Source organism: Nuphar pumila, chromosome 3 (assembly GCF_984573655.1).
Source record: "Nuphar pumila chromosome 3, dmNupPumi1.hap1.1, whole genome shotgun sequence".
Lineage (NCBI taxonomy): Eukaryota > Viridiplantae > Streptophyta > Magnoliopsida > Nymphaeales > Nymphaeaceae > Nuphar > Nuphar pumila.
This window is the reverse complement of record NC_143251.1, coordinates 55,669,153-55,690,892: the sequence shown is the minus strand read 5'-3', so window position 1 is coordinate 55,690,892 and position 21,740 is coordinate 55,669,153. Positions and strand designations below refer to the sequence as shown.

The window sequence follows — 21,740 nt, the reverse complement described above, 5'->3', positions numbered from 1 at the left end:
AGACTTGGTCATCAAAGTCCAGTTTGATCATTGCCATTGTAGCCTGCACGGAGGTGAAATGTGCATCCATTGATAACTTTTCTTGGGGGATAGAGAATTATTAGCACTGATTGACTCATGCTAAAGTATGGTACCTACCAATCAAAGGCCTAAGGCTAGGTGCATTTTTTTTTGGCATTTATATCACCATGTGGTACTCTTTTTGGTTGTTTCAAAGCAAGCAAATAGTGTTAGTACCGACCACCTTGGAATTTGAGCTTGAAGCCGTTGGCTAAAATAGCATAAATCCAACACGTGAACCCTTGGCTTAGTAGTTGATGTAAACTTGCCAAAAATGAAGTGTTAGATGAGTTGTTAACTTTGTTAGTGAGGAATATATATGCCTTTCTTAGTGCATGATTGATGGTGATACTTCCTCTCATATTTCATTAGTTTGGGTGGGTTGTGATTGAGTGCCATGACCTAACAAAACCGTGAGCTTGAAAGGATTGCATAAATATTTGAGTTGTTTAGTTGGTCAACCAATGCGTGAACCAAATATCAAATGTAGGCTACATTTCAATATGAAGCATAACCAAAGCTTGAGCTGGATCAAACCACAATCTTGGTCCACTCAGCTTAGAAGATGTGCAATGCGGACAAGTTAGTCTAGTAACCTCCAGTCCTTCTCAGCTCACCGATGACACAATTGAGCGATAAACCTCATAAAGATGCACTTGGCTGCACCAACTTGAGCCACGGGTTAACTTGATGAACTCTTAAATTCAAGTCGATCCAAAGGCTTAAGTTCTTCTCAAGGATCTGTTCAATTGGATTACTTTTGGATTTGGATCAATATTTTATTTTGGACTAAAATTGATTTGAATTAAAATCCGATTCATTTGCATTCTTTACATGTAAATAGTTTTTTTCCCTTTTATTTTTTTTAGATCAAGTAGTATCACTTCTATTTCAGATTCGGATTCAACCTGACTTCCTCATCGGATCTAATTCGGTTACAATTTGCATTGTTATTTGAATTCCGATCTATTAGGATCTAACCCGAATCAGACTCGTTTGCACCCCTAGGAGTGGGGCTTGGGGGACATGGCCTTTTCGGGGTTGTTTAATGGTGTGTCTGGGGCGTGACCACAAATCACGCCCTCGTGGACAAACAACGAATGTGGTGGACATGCAAAACCCACATCTATCATGTTCGTAGAATGGTGATTCACCGTTTCATCCCTTGTTACGTTGAGATCAGGATGCGACGGATGTGTCTGCATCCACTGCATCCATAGAATGGTGATTCACCATTCCACCCCTGTTATGTTAGGAACATGATACAACGGACACACATTCGCCGCATTCGTAGAATGGTGATTCATCATTCTACCCCCTTGTTACGTTGGGAACAGGACGTGGTGGACATGCAGAACCCGCATCCGTTGCCCATGTAGAATGGTGATTCACTGTTTCACCCTCCTGTTATGATGAGAACAAGACGTGAGGAATAATAAAACACCCAAAAAAACGACTCATTTCTCCCTCTCCTGTCCCCTTTCCTCTTTGTACATCTTCTCCTCTCATCCCCAAAACCCTCTCTCTCTCTATATATCTCTCGTGTTCAGCAGTAGGAACAATGAGACGTCAATGACCAAAGTCTCTCTCTCTCTTCCTTCTTAGTTCCTATCTTTCACTCTCTCTTCTTTCTTTCTCTCCTTGTTTCCCATGTTCTTCGTTCTCTTTCTTCTTCTTTTCTTTAGACTTTGATTAGGGCTCCAAATCAAATATTTTCTTTGATTAGGGCTTGAATCAAATTTTCGTATTTGTATATAAAAAAAATATGATTTCTTATTTTTTCTCAAATTATCCAAAATCTAAACATTTTTTCTGTACTTAGATCCAATTTGAGATTCATATTTGGGGCTAAAATAAATAATTTTTTTGATAAACTTTCATAATAAGATATATATGACACCGATTAAAGTATTTGTATACCAAAAATTATCAATTCTTATTTTTTCTTAAATTACCCAACTTTTAAACATTTTTTTTTTGTTTTTAATCCAAATCCTAGATTTTATATCCAAACGTAAAATTTATAATAAACATGCTAGAACACTCATATGGTTGGACAGATTGAATCGTACGATCCAAAATAAATTTATGTGACCTATTATTCATGGGTCTCCATGCTGTCCGCACAACGTAAAACAACCTTTGAACTTTAGAACACAGCTTCGGTGGACAACGAAAAGGCAGTGCATTATGTTATGTTCACTGGTAGGGGTGGCAATCGGGTCGGGTTGGCGTGTCAGCATACCTCAACCCGAACCCGACCCGTATATTAAACGGGTCAACTGTGGCAAACACGAACCCGACCCGTTTAATAAATGGGTAACCCGACACGACCCGCCAACCCATTTAATAAATGGGTTGGGTTGGGTAAACAGGTTTTCAGGTTCGCGGGTCAGGTTGGCGGGTTGGTGGGTTGGCGGGTCGGGTTGGCGGGTTGACCCACCCGCCTAACCTGTTTATTAAACGGGTCAGCCGGGTTGGCATACCCCCAACCCGAACCCAACCTGTTTAATAAACGGGTTACGCGGGTCGATCCGTTTATTAAACGGGTTGGCTTAAGCCCAACCCGAACCAGCCTAAGAGGCGGGTTGGCGGGTCGGGTTGGCGGGTCGTGTCAGAAATTGCCACCCCTATTCACTGGTGGGGGTCAAAAAAAAAAACAAGGAAATAGAAAGTAAATGTAGTACAGTTGTTATGGAACAGTGAGAACGTGTGTTCTGTATCGTTCCGTCTACAGAAGTCATCAAACGTTCCCTTATTACTTCACTGCCTAGCATGAAGTCGGTCAAAAACAGCACGAGTGTTCAATGGCACTACTGTGAGCCTGAAACTGTTCCTAATGGAAAGCGTTAAAACCTGGTGATTTATGACCCTATTTAATTGTTCACTCTGCACCGTTGTCGAATAGAAAGGATGTCCCACACAAGCACACATACTATCTCTCTCTTACTGTGTGTGTGTGGTGGTTGTCTCTACCGACACCTCTGATCCTTAAAACCCATTAATTATAACCTTTCATATTGATTTTTTTATGCATTTCTTAAGTGTTCCTAGTTGTTGACAGATGTTGACGAAGGCATAGAACTGAGAAGAAGAAGACAGATCTCCATCTCTTTCTAGATTTTATTGTTGTTTCTGGGAAGAGGAGAATCTCTCTCTCTCTAGATTTTGTTGTTATTTCTGGGAAAAGGAGAAAGGGGATAAGAAAGTGGAGTGTTTGTAGCCATGGAAGAGGAAGATGGAAGGTCTCTTTAGAATGGGTTTCTTGCCATTTTGGATTTTGCTTCTTCTGCCTGTCGTTCGGGCCACCACTGATCAAGCCGACGGTATTTTCTTCCGGGCTCTTGCATTTTGTAAAATAACGAGCAGAAGAGGAAAAAACCCATTTTTGTTTATGCATTTTTTTGGTATTTCTCGGATCAAAATCTGGTTTTTCTCTTTGGTTGCAATGGAATAAATAAATATCCTTCCATGCATTTCCTGACTAGTGTTTAATTTATGTGTTAAAGAAATGAAAAGGAGGAAATGGTTTTATCTGTTCAGTCTACTTAGTTGCGGTTCATGTCTTTTTGCCATTTGATGGTTTACTTATAGCTGTTGTTTGGGTTGCATTTTCAACAATAATAATCACAAAGACATCACCACCATCAATGGTAGATGAAGATGGTCTCTGGGAGAAGTTATAAAAGTATAATTTTGGTTTTGGTATATGAATTTTTGTACCTATCAATTTATGATTAATCATGAGAGAAAATTTTATGTTTGATTTTGGAAAAATTAGTCCTTTAACCATGTAGAATTCTGAAAAAGGGCATGAAAAGGTTCATTAAAATATCCCATTTCTGTTGACACCTTACTATTTATTGATCTTCATCTGGTTAGCATCGTTAAGAACAGTTCTTGACTATAAAACATGCAGTAATCTCCCAAATGTTAAAATTCCAAGTACTATTTACCTGCAGTGTCTTGTTTGATGTGCATAAATAATATTGGTTGTGGAATGTGTAAGCTTTGAATGTAAAACAAGAATGCAGTTGAATTTCTTTTCATCAGACAAATGATTCTATCCATTGCAGCTATGACCACTTTTTTTGGTTTAATCTATGGTACCAACCATCATCCCTTTTTTGTTTAGTTCAAGCCCTTCAAGTTATATACAACTCACTGAACCAACCACCTCAGTTAACTGGTTGGAAAGCGAGCGGAGGTGATCCATGCGGGGAATCGTGGATGGGAGTCTCCTGTGTGAGGTCGTCAGTTGTATCCATGTATGCACAATTTTCCTGTCAATGAGTCTTTTAAATGTGCTTTGATGCTCTTTCAATAAATTTTCATTGTTTTTGTATTCAGTTACATGCTTATATGTCTTGGAAAGGCCCTATTTAAGATGCCATTTTTTTGTTGGCTGTTATGCCAGCCAAATTTCTGGGATTGGGCTCAATGGAACGATGGGTTACATGCTTTCGAACCTCTTGTCGCTGAGAACATTGTAAGTATCTTTACGATGAATTCAAAGAATGGAGGAGGTAAATTATAAAATTGATGTAATTGTTGTCTCTTCCTGATAGGGATCTCAGCAACAACAACATACACGAAACCATTCCTTATCAATTACCACCTAATGTAACGTACCTGTATGATAATTATCCCTAGTGACTCCCTCTCGCTCCATCCATCTCCCCCCCCTTTCTGGAGGCTTAATATTGGTTGTTTGATAATTGATGGTTTTCCTCATCAAAAATGCAGAAATCTAGCAAGGAACAACTTAAGTGGGAACCTTCCTTACTCGATTTCTACCATGGTGTCACTTAATCACCTGTGAGTTGTCATAACTGTTTTAGGATTGTTGTATTGTGCTTGAGTTCGTCAACATGATTGTTGTCTGGATTTTGTAGGAACGTAAGCCAAAATTTCCTTTCACAGACAATTGGAGATCTTTTCCCTAAATTAAAGGGCCTTTCCACCCTGTAAGCTTGGTTATTCATTCAGCTCATGTTCTTGTTGTGTTCAGCATAAACCCCAGTATCAGCTCATCTAATTGTGAAGGCATTTGACTTTGTGATATGATGAAACACTGAATTTGGCTATAATTCTGTCCTTAATATAAGCAGCAGTCAAACAAATTTTAAAATGTCTTACAATGCCCTGACACTTCCCTTCGGTCCTATACAACATTGCACAAGTTTTCTTTACTAAGCTACCTCTATCTCACCATATGGGGGATTATGGATGTCAATCACTTGTACTTGATACCATAAACAAGTGTACTATTTGAAATTAGTATTCTCATTTGTTAATGAACTTGACAAGACTAAATGTTTAGACTAGTCGACGAAGTTATCAATTGGCTGCATAAGTGCACCAGTTGGCTTTACAGTCATCAAATGTCAACTGATTAACATGTGATCAGGTTTAACTTTTTTGTTTTTTGGCTTTTTTCCATTTTCCCATGAGAAGACCTAGGAATCCCATTTATTTGACCTCCCTAAAACCATTTATCAACTTCCAATTCTGTGAGTTATTGGTTATTGTTAGCCAAGACAGAGCTTATGGTGCAGGTCTATGCACATAAACTAAAGTACGATGTGACATGGGTATCACTAATGGTTGCATGTGATCATTGAGGAAAGTTGAAAGAATCTTGGATTAAAGCAATACTAAATTTTTCTCCAAATTAAGGACAACTTAAAGAAAAACCTACATACACCTTCTTGGAATGGACTTTCAGTTCTAGATTTTAGCCTTTTCTGAAACAAGCTTAATGCCTTCCTCTATACATTTTGAGCAATATATTAGTCAAAATCTATGTGTTGGTGTTGTCTCTTTGTCCCATTTACACAGGCTGCATCTGTTAGATGAAGTTTTTCTTGCCACAAATTCAAGTTCAATGGAGAAGGTGACTGTAAGGGACATCATACAATCGTTACAGAGGCGTTGGCTAAGATCATGGGCATTAATGTGGTGTTGATCAGTCATGAAAAACGACTTCCCTGCTAAAACCCCCTCTTTATACTTAAAGCAGACGACATCTTAAATGTAGCAAGGACCCCTATGATGTAGTGTTATATGAATGAATTGTGACAGACTTTAGGACAAAACAGAATTACAATGTGCTGTCGATGGTAAACTTGACATTATATCTTTATCACATAGACAATTCACTTAGTATGTGTCTCTTGATGTGACATTACATGACCTTGTCAAACCTTCATCTGACATGGTCACCGTGATGTCCATAACGTCGTCTTTTATTTATTTATTTTTTTCTAGGATCTTGATTCTTTTACTTTGTGGCTACTTTTTTCTTCTCCAAAAATTATCATTTGCTGTGTACATTTCAAATTTTAGCTCAGATTTTCATCAAGGACATATGCTTCTGGGATGGTGTTCATGACTTGTTGCTTTAGATTGTGAGAATCAAATATCTTCTATCACATATGCATCACACACACACACATGCACATAGAAGTGGCCCCATTCATAGTTTTACAAAACTCTATTGTATCCCCACACCCTTCTATGTATATGTGACATATGCCTATGGTGGCAGTAGTGCTAAATCGATAACATGGGCACATACTCAACTGATTTGCACGACCATGGAGGCTTGATCATGAGATGTATTTTCAATTAGGAATCTCCTTGTCCACCTATATTGACAATTCATTTTTTTTAGTTTTTTTCTGAATTTCCACAGTCATGTCATGTCTATATTGATTTTTGTTGCTAATGAGTGCTTAACCATATATATAGAAAAGTATTCTTAGCTAACTTGGATGTAGCCCTTTAGCATCATTTCATTCCTTTCGAAAGCAGATATTTATATGCAGTTTATTTCTTTTTGCTTGAATGTTGATAAGAGGCTCCAATCTTTTCTATTAGGGCAATGGGAGAATGTCACTCGCCAAAACTTTTTTTTTTCAATTCTTTGTTAGTCCTTTCTCCCACTTTTGTAAACTGGTTGCATGTTCCATTGTATGTATCTGTACTACCATGGCAGGGATTTATCTTTCAACAACTTTACAGGAGATCTTCCAAACTCTTTTGGTTTATTGTCAAACCTTTCAATTCTGTAAGTATGATGGGGTACAAGTTTAAGAAGCTTGTGTATATGATAGAACTTTGGTACTTATGCACGATATTTTCTGCAGTGACATGCAAAATAATCAATTGACTGGTCCAGTTACTGTTCTTGCAAATCTGACCTTGAAGGAATTGTAAGTCCTTTTTTTGTTCCTTCCTTGAGCTGAATCTTTACTCCACATCGATGTTTCACATATCCTGATTTCAACAGAAATATTGCAAACAACAATTTCACTGGCTGGATTCCACCACAGTTCAGTTCTATTTCTAATCTAGTGTAAGTACCAATTTAATCTGTCATATTCTTTTCCTTTCTCTTTTATCACAACTCTGCTGCATTTTTTCACTTGATAATTATACAGGATTGGAGGAAATTCATTTAATGCTGGCCCTGCTCCTCCTCCACCACCATATATCCCACCACCTCCAGGAAGAGCAGGCAATAATCATAGTACTGGAGTGACTCTACATAATCCCCCAGTTATCAATGGAAATGGGTCCCAGAGCAACAAACAGAGTGATTCAAAAAGACTGTCATCTGGTGCAATAATAGGCATCGTTATGGGCTCACTTTTGGTGGTTGTGGTTGTTTTAGTTGCCCTTGTGCTTTGCTTACGTAAATTCCCAAAAGGTATAGATACAAAGGAAACTGCCATCAGCAATTCCCCAGGGGTCTATTCTGTTTCATCATCAGGTATCACCATACCTTCCTTTCCCATTTCTTGTTTTTCAGTCTTCACCTAGCAGCAGACTCATCATATCTTTTAAGTTCATAATGGTGTTTAGATAAGCTGTCCTTTACATGTCCATAGCTTCATTACATGCCTTTTTAGGTTTTGTACATGTGTGTGTGTGTGTTTTTGTGGCTTATCTTTGGTGGCCTTGTGGCTACCATACTCTGTAGTAGAAGGTCATGGTTGCGGATACGTGTTTTTATCATGTGTTTGTCATGGTAAACATGATTTAGATCTAATCCTTCTGATATTAAAATACATACGTAAGTACATATACATACACGCGTATATATATATATATATATATATATATATATATATATATATATATATATATATATATATATATATATATATAGAGAGAGAGAGAGAGAGAGAGAGAGAGAGAGAGAGAGAGAGAGAGAGAGGGAGGGAGATTGGTTCCTCCTAACCATCTATATAGTGTGTCCGGTACTGATTTTTGATGTTCCAAGCCATGCTAAATAAACCAGACCCCACAGATGTGTTCAGCATGATCCATTTTCTAGGAATAAACCACTCTGTAGTAGAAGGTCATGGTTGCGGATACGTTTTTATCATGTGTTTGTCATGGTAAACATGATTTAGATCTAATCCTTCTGATGTTAAAATACATACGTAAGTACATATACATACACACGTATATATGGAGAGAGAGAGAGAGAGAGAGAGAGAGAGAGAGAGAGAGAGAGAGAGAGAGAAATTGGTTCCTCCTAACCATCTAATTAGTGTGTCCGGTACTGATTTTCGATGTTCCAAGCCATGCTAAATAAACCAGACCCCACAGATGTGTTCAGCATGATCCATTTTCTAGGAATAGATGGTTGGATCATTCTTTTTTGATAAAAAAATTATAATTTTATGAGATTTAAAATATTCTGAGCGATTGATTTTCAAATCCTTACAAAAACCTGCTCACATGTCATAATTGGATGATTCAAAAGCTGATTCCTACTAAGCAAACCATGTAGAACACATCTGTAAGGTCAGATTCCCAAAAAATATCAAAAAATGAAAAATTGAGACCCGTCCACACCCACCTATAGTTAGGAGCTATGTAACACGGACTCTTCTAACAAGGCACCGCACCCGCGTCGCCCTCACACCCATGTGGATGCGACACTTGGACATGGCTTCCTTTGTGTCAGGTGAAGTCAACCACACTGAGGTTCATTTCTGTCTAAAAGTAGATTCAGTTAGCCCTAACCAAGTCCAATTATATATATATATATATATACACACACACACACACACACGGTGCTCCCAAAGCACCTACTCCCTTTTATTAACCGCTGGATCTTTTGAGATCCAACGGCTATGATGCATATGTGGGTCTCTCTCTCTCTCTCTCTCATCCTGTCCCATGCAGTTATCTTAAATGATACTCTATTACAATGGTGGATCTTAGACATGGACATGGATGATGGCATGTAAGCATTGTTAAAATATAGCTTGCGTATGGATCTGGATCCAGATCTATATGCATGGTATGTTAAATGAAACACATGTTGTATATTACTCATTAATGGCATCCTTGTAATATCTCTGATATTACAAGGATCGTTGTATACCTGTTTTATATATATAAAGGTTAGGGCTTGGAGGTCGAGCAACTGAGTGTCGCCCCAGCCGATTGTCTCTCTCTCTCTCTCTACTTTCCTCTGCAGGTTGAACCACAGATACGAAGTCTCATATGGTATCAGAGCGCAGGGTTGCGAAATCCTGTTAGAGGCGTGTTCAGCGAGATCTGTAGAACCATGTTTTGGCTCATCTTCCCTTTCTCATTCTTTTCTCCCAATCTATCTCTTCCCCTTATTGCAACTCGTCTCCCCATCTGTCTTTTATTCTCCTCTTTGACTGCAGCCATAAACGACCGATTGCAGCCATCGATTGTTTCATTTTTTTTTGAGACATTTTTCACTCTTAACGTCTATCAGTTTTAATAAAACTGCAACCATCTCTTAACGTCTGTCACTTATTGCAGTCAGTCGTTTATCAACGACTGATTCCAAACAATCTCTTTTGTTTTCCACTTTTAACGTGTCAGTTTTTTTATTCATTCTTTGATTCCAGAAATTCTTTGATTCCAGATTTTTTTTTCCTTTATTGCTATTTAGTGTCCCCTGTGCAATGCCTACAGGCAGATTGTAACTGTTTACAATCTCGATTCTGTTAACGTGTCAGTTTTTTTTATTCATTCTTTGATTCCAGAATTTTTTTCCTTTATTGCTATTTAGTGTCCCCTGTGCAACGCCTACAGGCAGATTGTAACTGTTTACAATCTCGATTCTGTTTAAAAAAAAAAGGTTATTTCCAGATATCGGTCGCACAGGTACATGTCTTGTTGATGTTCTCCTGATTGATTAAGTGATCTCAAACCTGTTTGTTTCTTCCATTCGTTTTGTTTGCTTATTCATTGTCCCATTGATATGGATTACTCATCGTCATCCGATCCCTCTGCAAATTTCTTGAGTCAGCTCGTTACAGAAAAACTTACTCATTCTAATTTTTTGACTTGGAAGAGGCAAATCCTTCCTTTTATACGGAGTCGGGATCTCGATGAACATCTGGATGGTTTAGTTCCTATACCACCACGACTTATTTTGTAGGAAACCAAGGATGAGAAGGGTGACACAATTACCATTTCTATTAAGAATCCAGAGTATACAGCTTGGAGGAAGCGGGATCAGTCTTTGGTTGCTTATATTACGTCAACACTCTCTCAAGAAGTGTTGGTTACTCTTTCTGATGATTGCACTGCGGCGGATCTGTGGAGTAAGCTGTCCCAGACATATTCTCAGATATCAGAAGCCCGAGTTATGTACTTAAAAAGTAAATTTCAAAGTTTGAAGAAAGGCTCCATGACAGTCATGGAATACATAGGCCGCTTGAAGAGTATTATTGATCAATTGGCGGTTATTGGAAGTGCTATTGCAGATAAAGATAAAGTTCAACAACTTCTCAATGGATTGGGTCCTGATTTTGACATGCTTACCACAACTTTATCATGCCTTCCACAGTTGCCCACTTTTGACGATCTTCAAGCGAAACTTCTCCATCATGAGATGATTATGAAACAAAAGGTAGAAGGAAATGAATCAGCTCGTCCTCATTCAGTTTTGGCCATGGACACTTCTGTAGGTTTTGGACGAGGGAATGTAGGGCATCAAGGAGGCAGAGGCCGCAGACGTTTTGGGTAGGGAGGACGTGGTATCTTGCCTACACCTAATATTTCAAGGGGTTTTAATACAGGGAATCAGAGGAGAGTGCCCACTTGTTTCTTATGTAACAAAAGAGGACATGTGAAAGCTAATTGTTGGTTTAATCTACAGAACAGAGGAAAAATAAACAAAATTGAGAATAAATCAGCTACCACTGCGGACACAAAAGTGCCATCCATAGATGTGCAACAACTTTTGTTATCAGCATTGTCACAGATGACGATCAAGCAAAATGAACAAGGCGAATGGTATGTTGATTCAGGTCCCGCCACACATGTTACGGGTAATGCGGGTAAGTTATCTCACTTATTGCCTTATTTTGAAAAAGGTAGTATAGTTACGGGAGATGGAACTTATCACTCTATTAGTCATACTGGCAGTGCACATATCCCTATGTCAAAGTCCTCACTTCACTTGTCCAATGTCCTTCTTGCTCCTAATATTAAAAAGAACATTGTTTATGTAGCTAAACTTGTTGACGATATGAATTCTTCCGTCGAATTTACTCCCTCTTCTGTTTATGTTAAGGATCTACGAACGAAGGAGACGTTCGCTAAGGGGGAGCGACAAGGAAACATGTACGTCTTCAAGGAGATTCCTTCAGTGTCTTCGTCTTCAGTCCCAGTTCTCCAGTTGAAGTCGTCCAAGCATTCTTCAGTGTCTTCACCTTCAAAGTCTTTGTTTTTCCCTTCATTGGAAGTTTTTAATTCATCTCATTGTAATAAGTCAGATATTTGGCACAGTCGTTTGGGACATTGTAGTCGGGGTTTCGTTGAAAATCTTGTATCTGATGGTCTCCTTCCAGAGTCTAGTTTATGTTCATTTTTTGGTAATAATAATAAATGTTCTTCGTGCGAACTCTGCAAAAGACATGTTCTTCATTTTCATATTATAAATAAAAGAACTTCAAAGCCATTTGAGATGATTTGTTCTGATGTTTGGGGACCCACACCTATTCCTTCTCTTTCTGGCAGTCGTTACTATGTTATCTTTATTGATTCTTATTCCCGTTATACTTGGATATATTTCTTAAAACACAAGCATGAAGTTTTTCAAATATTTCGGGAATTCCATTCGATGGTCAAAACAAAGTTTGCTTGTGATATTGTGCATTTACAATGTGATGGTGGAGGAGAGTATTCATCGAACGAGTTTATTGCCTTTCTTCGGGATAAATGAATAAGTCGACAAGTTTCTTGCCCTCATACTCCTCAACAAAATGGGGTTGCGGAGAGGAAACACAGGCATATTGTCGAGAGCGCGATGAGCATGTTACATGATAGCAATGTGCCCGTTAGTCTCTGGACAGAAGTTTTTCACACATTTGTTCATGTCATAAATCGTCTTCCTATGACACTTTTGGATCGAAAATCTCCCTATTATACTTTATTTTGGGCAACATCCCTCTTACGATGAGCTGCGTGTTTTTGGTTGTGTATGTTATGTACATGTTGATTCATCTTTGCGAAATAAGTTTCAGGACAAGGCTCTCAAGTGCAGATTTGTTGGGTATGCAGATGAATACAAAGGTTATCGATGCTATGATCCTACTACAAAACGTATTAGGACCTCCAGAAATGTTGTTTTTGACGAACGAAATTTTCAGGTCAATGACTCTGCAGTGTTGCCATCTCGAGAATTAGAAGTATATGATCCATGGATGAGTGCAGATCTTTTTGCTAATACAGGAGAAACATGTCAGACAAATTGTCCTTCCTTCGGCTTGAGTAAGGAGTTGAATGACTCACAGATGCATGTTGAATTATCTCCAGTTGAGTCTCCAGTTGAGCCACCCCCAGTAGAACGCTTCTCTGAGCAGATATACACTAGACGGGACAAAAATATAGAGCCGAGGAATGTGGAAAGCATCGCCAATGATCCGGCTCAAAGGCCGTCACGCATTAAGCATCCTATTCAACAATGGGTGAGTTATGAGACTTTCTCCCTTGATTTCCAGTTGTTTATGTCTCAGCTCACAAAACAGGATGAACCCACTTGTTTTAATCAAGCTCTTCAATCCCGTCATTGGACTGAAGCTATGAATGAAGAAATGGAAGCTCTTCATGAATGCCAGACTTGGGAAATAGTCCCTCGGCCAGAAGGAAAGAATGTAGTTGGCTCAAAATGGGTTTATAAAACAAAGTATAAGTCTGAAGGAAGCATTGACAGATATAAGGCACGACTTGTTGCTCGAGGATTCACACAACAATATGGTGAAGACTACGATGAAACTTTTAGTCCGGTAGTCAAAATGGGTACTATTCGTGTCATCATATCCCTAGCAGTCGATCGAGGTTGGAGCCTTACCAAATGGATGTTAAAAATGCATTTTTGCATGGAACTTTAAAGGAGGAAGTGTATATGGAGCAACCTCTTGGTTATGCCGAGAAGGATCCTACTGCCTGGGTGTGCAAACTAAGAAAATCTCTGTATGGGTTGAAACAGGCGTCTCGTTCCTGGTTTGAAAGTTTCTCTATGCAAATTCAGAGTTATGGTTTTAGAAGATGCTCTCTGGATCACTCACTCTTTATTTACCAAAAGGCAGACATTGTTATACTTCTTCTTATATATGTTGATGACATTGTGATCACTGGGAGTTCAAATAATCATGTGCAAGACGTGAAGCAGTTTTTAATGAAAACTTTCAAGATGAAAGATTTAGGGGAGTTGAGGTACTTTCTTGGTGTGAAAGTTGACAAACAACAAGACACATTGACACTCATGCAACAAAAATACACTCTTGACCTTCTGGAAAGAGCCGAGATGACGAATTGCAAACCAGTCAGTACTCCTAGTGTATTACATCAATGGCTGAGCTCTGAAGATGGTCATCTTTGTGTCAACCCTACAACGTATAGAAGTCTCGTGGGGATGTTACAGTACTTGACCTTTACCAGACCTGATATAGTTTATGCTGTCAATCAGGTATCCCAGTTTATGCATGCTCCAACGGAGGGTCATATGGAAGCTGTGAAGCGCATTCTACGCTATTTAAAAGGAACTATAGGAGACAGACTTGTTTATCGCAAGAACGATAATCTGCATAGAGGACATGAACTCATCACTTATACAGACGCAGATTGGGCAGGGGCTCTAGATGAGAGACGATCTGTCTCTGGATATTGTGTATTTATTGGACACAATTTAGTGTCCTGGAGCAGCAGAAAACCAAAGGCAGTGGCACGATCGAGTACATAGGCTGAATACAGATCGATGGCTGCAGGCATGGCAGAAGCCACATGGATTAAACACTTATTGAGTGATCTTGGGGAGACAATTATTCGATCTTTTCTTCTACGTGACAATCAAAGCGCAATAAACATTGCATGTAATCCTATCCAGCATAGCAGAACGAAGCACATTGAGATTGATCAACATTTCATACGGCAGAAAGTCGAGATGAAGGAGATAGAACTACGTCATGTTCGAACAGAAGATCAAGTGGCAGACCTATTTACCAAGGGGTTAACAGGACGTCAATTTTGGCTATTGAAGAGCAAGTTGTACATGCTCCAAAATCACGTACAACTTGAGGGAGGGTGTTAAAATATAGCTTGCGTATGGCTCTGGATCCAGATCCATACGCATGGTATGTTAAATGAAACACCTGTTGTATATTACTCATTAATGTCATCCTTGTAATATCTCTGATATTACAAGGATCGTTGTATACCTGTTTTATATATATAAAGGTTAGGGCTTGGAGGTCGAGCAACTGAGTGCCGCCCCAGCCGATTGTCTCTCTCTCTCTCTCTACTTTCCTGTGCAAGCTGAACCACAGATACGAAGTCTCATAAGCATATGCATCCATGTGCCTTTTGGTTTTCTCAAAAAAAAAAACTTGGTTTCCAAGCTCTCTCTCTCCTTCTGGATGAGAGCTCTACAAATCTCTCTCTCTCTCTCTCTCTCTCTCTCTCCGGAGGACTTCCTCCATATGAATCAATCAGGTTCTGTGATACCCTAGTTTTTTATTTTCATTTTTTCTTTTATTCTTTTCTTCTTCTTATTGATTAATTGATTGTATTTCATTCATTATAGTTTTTTATTCTGTCTTTCATTCTTTCTTTTATCCAGTTTTTGTCTCTGATTCTGCCTCAAGTCTCAAGTTGAGCATCATATGTTGATCATTTGACATTATTTTATCTGTTGATTCTCTCATTGTATCACTGTTCTTGAGGGATAAGGTTTGTGTGCTTTTGATATCTGCATCAATTGGCTTTTCTTTCAGCCATTATCATTTTATGGTGTCGGTATTCATCTCTTTGGATCACCACAATATGGACTGAAGAGGAAGTTATGTATAAGAAGAGTTTGTGGATGGTCTAAACCGTGAAAATGTGCTTGAGATTTGTTAGTGATTTTAGCTGGCCTCTACATGAAATGAAATTCAATCACAGAACTTCTTTAAGCTGCATATGAATACAAAGGATGTTAATGCCAAATCACCTGAACTCATCTAGTTAGATTTGGTTGCCAAAGATCCTAATTCTGCGTATCCAAATTCCTTGACAAAGAAATATTCAAGACAATATACTGAAAATTTTCCAGAATAACTTTGAGAAACAATAATAAATTCTATATTTAACCCCACCAATTGCCACAAATATATTGAGAATTACCCTAAATTGTACCATGCTTTCTAGTAGAAACCACTTGCTTTTCAATATTTTCTTAGTATTTTCATGGATCCAGAATTATGGATATGATATGCACAACACATTTAATCATAAACATGTTTTGAATCATCTAATTGTGTCGTCAAACAGAATTTAGTTCACCAAAATTGTAATATTAAACAAAGAATCACATTTGTACATCCAAAAAGGTCTATGTGTGATTTATACTACACAAACTGTGCTGGACACGTTTAGGAGTTCAAGATTAGATAAAGCTCGCAACCACTACTTTCTACAAGAAAGTACGGTAGAGTCAAGTGGACCAAATACAATACCCAATATTGAGATCTTAAACCAACGGGGACTCCGCTTGTTTAACGGCTAGGGTATTACAAAACCTGATTGATTCTGATGGGGGAAGTTCTCCAGAGAGAGAGAGAGAGAGATGAGTGAAGCTCTCGTCCAGCAGGAGAGAGAGATTGGAAACTATGTTTCTTTTAGAAAACCAAAAGGCACATGGATGCATGTGCTCACATGCCATCATCCATGTCCATGTCTAACGGCTGTGTTGAGACTATTTATGTTCAGAGTTTTTGTTGATTTGATCGTCTGCTATATCAAAAAGTTGCTTGTTTTGTTGCATGTTAGAAAATATGTTCTGCATCTCGGTTAGTCTAAAACAGAAAATACAACAACTTGAATTTAGCATACGTCGCAAAATATTATTCCAAAATTTACAAACTCTGATTTATTGGAAAGATAAAAAGACATTGGAAGCTAGAGGTTTTAAGTTGAGTAAGAGTAAGACTGAATATATGGAATGTCGGTTTAGTAAGCAACGAAGTAGTGATGGGAGTGTAGTGAAGCTTGGTGAGCAAGAAATACCGATGAATGATTATTTCAAATATTTGGGATCCATCATTCAAAAGTATGGAGAAATTGATGGAGATGTAAATCATAGGATAAAGGTTGGGTGGATGAAATGGAAAAGTGCAACTGGAGTGTTGTGCGATCGTAGAATGCCATTGCGGTTGAAGGGAAAGTTTTATAGGACGACTATTAGACCTGCTTTACTATATGGTACAGAATGTTGGGCTGCCAAGAGACATCATATTCAAAAAATGAGTGTAGCTGAGATGCGGATGCTTAGATGGATGTGTGGAAATACAATAAAAGATAAGATTCGGAACGAGGAGATACGTAAGAAGGTAGGGGTTGCACCCATTGAAAATAAGATGCGAGAAAATCGTTTACGGTGGTTTGGACATATTTGGCGAAGGCCTAATGATGCTCCAGTTAGAAGGTTGGAGAAATGAGAAAATATATTAGTTAAAAGAGGTCGGGGTAGGCCTAGGAAGACTTGGATGGAGATGATAGGAAAGGATATGAATGCTTTGAACCTCACCGAGGACATGGCATTGGATAGAAATGATTGGAGGAAAAGGATTCATGTGGAAGACCCAAAATGAATTTCTTTTTTGGTTCATATCGCTGACCCCAATTGTTTTGGGATGAAAGCGTAGTTGTTGTTGTTGTTGTTGTATAAAAAGATAATCTACGGATTTCCCATTTGGAGCTTTCCCAAACTCCTTCATCTGAGAGCTCTAAAACCCTCTCAAAGATGACTGACTGTTTTCCAGTGAGCTTGTCGACGACCAGTTCAACTGGTCCAGAGATTCGTTCGTAAATCAGATACTTCATATTCAATTTCTGCGATTTTACCTTCGTTAGAACTGCGTGTTTGTCACGCATATTTTCTGTGTTTATCATTTTTGACGAAATAAAGGCCAGCTACCTCAAATCACTCTTTGATCGAGTCCTGTTCGAACTCGACTATCATCCTTTGAGCTTCCGCGCGTGGAGATCCATTTGGATCTTAGATCGTGGGATCGACTCCAGTGCCGACTCTACACCATTTTGGTATCAAAGCTTCCGCTGTCGCTGCATCATTTTGGTATCAGAGCTAGGGTTGCTGGATTTCTTAATCCCACTTGGTTCAGGTGTTAGCGGTCATAAATTTTTTTTAAGGGAGTCTTTCGTCATGGTTGGGCGGATGAGTAGTAGAAGTCATAGTGAGCCTGAGTTTGAAAGAGAAAATTGGGAGTTTTGGCATGAACTCCTTAACTTGCAAAACAAAGTCCTTGATCAGTACATAAAGAATTATGATTTCATGATTGAGGACGAACAACGATCTAAGGCTGGTGTGCATGGATCCCCAAAGCCTTATAGGCGGTATGCCTCCGATTATGGGTCTGAGCCGCATCCATATTCATATTCAGGTAAAATAATGGATCCGCCTAGGAGATCGAATTGGGAGCCTCGAGCTCTAAAGTTGAATTCGAGTTATGCGAATCCTTCGCATAGGGGGCCGAGGTAGAACACTTGTGCACCCTTCTCATCTTTCAGTAACCAACCCAACCCCACCTCATTTAAATCTGAAAATTCTAGGTGTAGGATTGAGGATACCTCGTATGTGAGTTGCGAGGTCAAAGAAAATCGCATATCATATGACTTAGAACCTCAGACAATCAAAGCGGTCATAGGGGAGAGCGAAGAGTTAGAATGTGTTTCAGATTTCGAAAAAGAGTCCCAGTGCAAAGAAATCTTCAAAAAAGATCCTCTCGAGGAGCCTTTTCGTGAAATATTTGGTGACCCAATTTTTGATGACATTGAAGAAGATGAACCCTCACCTAAAATTGAAGATGTTCCTATGTGTGAAATTATTGATGAACCTATATTCGGTGAAGATGAGGATCACAAAGATCATCAGTCCATGTTTGATGACCAATTCATCTTTGATAATCTGCTCTACGAAGATGCTGATAAAAACATCGAAGATGAAGAATCATTTGAATGTGAGGATGTTAACAATGACCTCACATTAGTCATTAATAATCCCATCTTCGAGCAAAATATAAGATTTGAAAAGATGGATTCTAATGTGAAGGATCATCAAGAAATGTGTGACAATGAGCGCTTAAAAGTTGAAACTTTCCCTATTAAATTGATTGAGAATTTAGAGACTTGTTGTAGTCTTCAATGTAAGTCAAACACATTAGGGCTTAAAAGTCCCAATTTTTTTTCGGGAACATTAGGCTTTTGTTGATAATCTCGCTTTTGTATCATTGTTAAATCCTGATAGTAAGTTTGCTCTATTATTATATTGTGTTGCTTGAGAATTGTCTCGTGATTGCCAAAATTTTTATGAAAAATTTAATATATTGAATAGCATGATACGTAGACACTTTTTATTTGTTACTGATCTGAATTTTGTTGTAATTGTTAGAGCCCTTAGCATGGTCAAATTATTAAATATCAAGTATTGGAAAATTTTGAGCTTTAATTTAATTCGTCTGATTATATTGTGCAAGGAATGCTAATTTACATGCTCTTGCTTAAACCATAAATATTTGTGCGAATCCATGTGAATATTTGAGTGAAGACCCAAGTATATTTGCCTTGCATAATAAAATTGTTAATGTGTTAATATCTAACATCAATTTACAATATTTACATAGCATGCATATTGTTCAATTATATATATGATCTTGTTTGCATTGCATGGTACATTTATTTTTTCGGTGGACAGACTCTACGTTGATTTTATTTTGAATCTTTGCAGAGATTATGGATCTTCGCATGTAAAGGACCAAACTCCGAGGACGAAGCCTTTTGACCCAGGAGGGAATGTTGTAGAGCATCCGAATCTTCAATTCAGGGAAGATGAGTTAGATCCAAACCCAACTCACTATACCCAATTCGAGATGCAATACCCTCAGAGATCCAATGTCATGCAGGACTATCCGAGTCCAATTAGATCTTCGAGCAAAATCCATTTTGATTATTGTATTCCAATTTCTGAGATTTTGCTTTTATCTTCTCAGAAATTGCATTTTATAGTGTCAATTTCATTTTGTCAAAGTAAGGAATCATATTAGATATTTTAATTTTTTTTTAGGTGCCGGATTCTACGGATTCAGATAGTTGTAGTGCCCTGTAGAATCTTTTTGTGGTACTAGAAGGTGTATGGGGCTTAAGGGTAGTTTTCTATTTTTATTTTAATGCATTGTCGTGTGAGGGTACAGTTCTCAGCATGTTTGGATCTTGCCCAAGATCCAAACCCATATTTGACCCTTGTTGGTGCCAACCTTATGAGGACAAGTCTAATCCTCATTTGAATTCCCATTTGATTTGAAAGGCAATATGGTTGTTCAATGGGTTTTAATGTTCATCTCAAACTTAGCATTGGTGAGGCTATTTTTGGGTTGCAATCTTGGAAAGACTCTCCCCCTCGTGATGATAGTCCATTTTTGGGTGTTTAAGAGCCCAAGAGGGGGGCGTCCAGCAGGTGGCTATTTATTTTGAAAAATTTTGGCGAAGAGAAAAAAATTCTGAAGAGGAAAGAAAAGATACGAGATTTGTGAGAAGAAGGACATCATAGTACGTGTGGTTGTGATTCTACAAGGTGGACAAATCGTGTGGGGTGTTGTTTATCGTTGTAAAAGTGGTTGAAGTTCTACTTCAATCTTGTTGGCTGCAACAAGATAACATCCCCTCGACTTTGTTATATTTGTTTGAGTATTTTGCATATTTGCTGTCATCGTCTGTTAGTTCTCTTGTTATAGACTGTGAGAGTATTTCTGAAGTGTTTATGATATTGTTCTTTAGATTCTAGTTTTTTTGAAACTCGTGTTGGTTGATGCATGTTTGGTTATTGATTGAATCTCGTTTCTGCAAAAGAAACTCGTTTATGCACTCGGGTCTGTCTGACACAGTCCCAGTGTTCAGGTCGTATCTCCCTAGATACTGGGTCAAATCATATGATCTTTGGCTTGTTGGAAGGCTAAGATCCAGCACATCAACTTTGTTGTTTACTATTTCTCTTGAATCGTCGTTATTTGGCTGCAAAAGTTTCTGAAAAGTTTCTGACGTCTGGGCAAAACCTGAGTCTTGTCTTGTGCAAAACAACTCTGCTACTGTTACTTATTTTCAACGTATCTTTTTAACTATTACATGAAAAATTGCAAATCATACCTTGTTGAAAAGATAACATCATACGCTGCATCTTTCATGTTTATAAGTTTTTTCTTAATCGAATTCGTTGATAGCCTAAGATAGCCGACAATCTCTGCTTGCCGATAGCTATTTTTTGAACTGGCCTGTCTGTGTTCTTTGCTTGAAAGCCTGTTGTATTGGTTATGTATCTTCATCTTCCATGCATAGTTTTTTCGAATCAAAACCTGATATGAAAAGATAGCTGTCTACTTGAGAATATTCATGTTCTGAGTTTTTGTTGATTCGATCGTTTGATATATCAAAAAGTTGCTTGTTTTGCTGCATGTTAGAAAATCTGTTCCGCATCTCGGTTTGTATTAAATAGAAAATACAACTTGAATTTAGCATACGTCGCAAAATATTATTCCGAAATTTACAATCTCTGATTTATTGGAAAGATAAAAGGATAATCTACAGATTTCCCGTTCGGAGCTTTCCCAAACTCCTTCGTCTGAGAGCTCGAAAACCCTCTCAAAGACGACTGACTGTTTTTCGTCAGCCTGTTGATGACTAGTCCAACTGGTCTAGAGATCCGTTCATAAATCGGATACTCCATATCTGATTTCTGCGATTTTACCTTCGTTGGAACCGCGTGTTTGTCACACATATTTTTCGTGTTTATCATTTCTGACGAAACAAAGGTCTGTTACGTCGAATCACTCTTTGACTGTCCTGTTCGGACTCGACTGTCATCCTCTTAGCTTCCACCCGTGGAGATCCATTTGGATCCTAGAGATCATGGAATAGACTCCAGTGCCGACTGTACACCATTATCCAATGGCTAATAAAAGGGAGTAGGTGTTCCTGGAGCACCATGTGTGTGTATATATATATACCCTGCTCGCACCCCTTCACCCAAGTTTTTTTAAAGTGCCGCATTGCCGCATACACACTTGCATCTGCATACACATGCACTTATTAAGATTTTCTATACTTTTAACTTTTAAACAAGT

General features: G+C 38.4%; 1 protein-coding gene across 1 annotated transcript in view; it reads left to right on the top strand.

Annotated features, from left to right (window-relative positions):
- Nucleotides 1–2,969: 2,969 nt before the first annotated feature.
- LOC149842921 (protein STRUBBELIG-RECEPTOR FAMILY 8-like) overlaps nucleotides 2,970–21,740 on the top strand; it is a 60,098-nt gene continuing 41,327 nt past the window's right edge. The window contains exons 1-10 of the mRNA XM_090001648.1: nucleotides 2,970–3,386; nucleotides 4,196–4,328; nucleotides 4,478–4,549; nucleotides 4,629–4,694; nucleotides 4,807–4,878; nucleotides 4,956–5,027; nucleotides 7,061–7,132; nucleotides 7,212–7,277; nucleotides 7,355–7,420; nucleotides 7,506–7,837. Coding sequence (XP_089857774.1) covers nucleotides 3,299–3,386; nucleotides 4,196–4,328; nucleotides 4,478–4,549; nucleotides 4,629–4,694; nucleotides 4,807–4,878; nucleotides 4,956–5,027; nucleotides 7,061–7,132; nucleotides 7,212–7,277; nucleotides 7,355–7,420; nucleotides 7,506–7,837 — 1,039 coding nt within the window. The 5' untranslated portion in view covers nucleotides 2,970–3,298. The remainder of the gene's footprint in view (nucleotides 3,387–4,195; nucleotides 4,329–4,477; nucleotides 4,550–4,628; nucleotides 4,695–4,806; nucleotides 4,879–4,955; nucleotides 5,028–7,060; nucleotides 7,133–7,211; nucleotides 7,278–7,354; nucleotides 7,421–7,505; nucleotides 7,838–21,740) is intronic.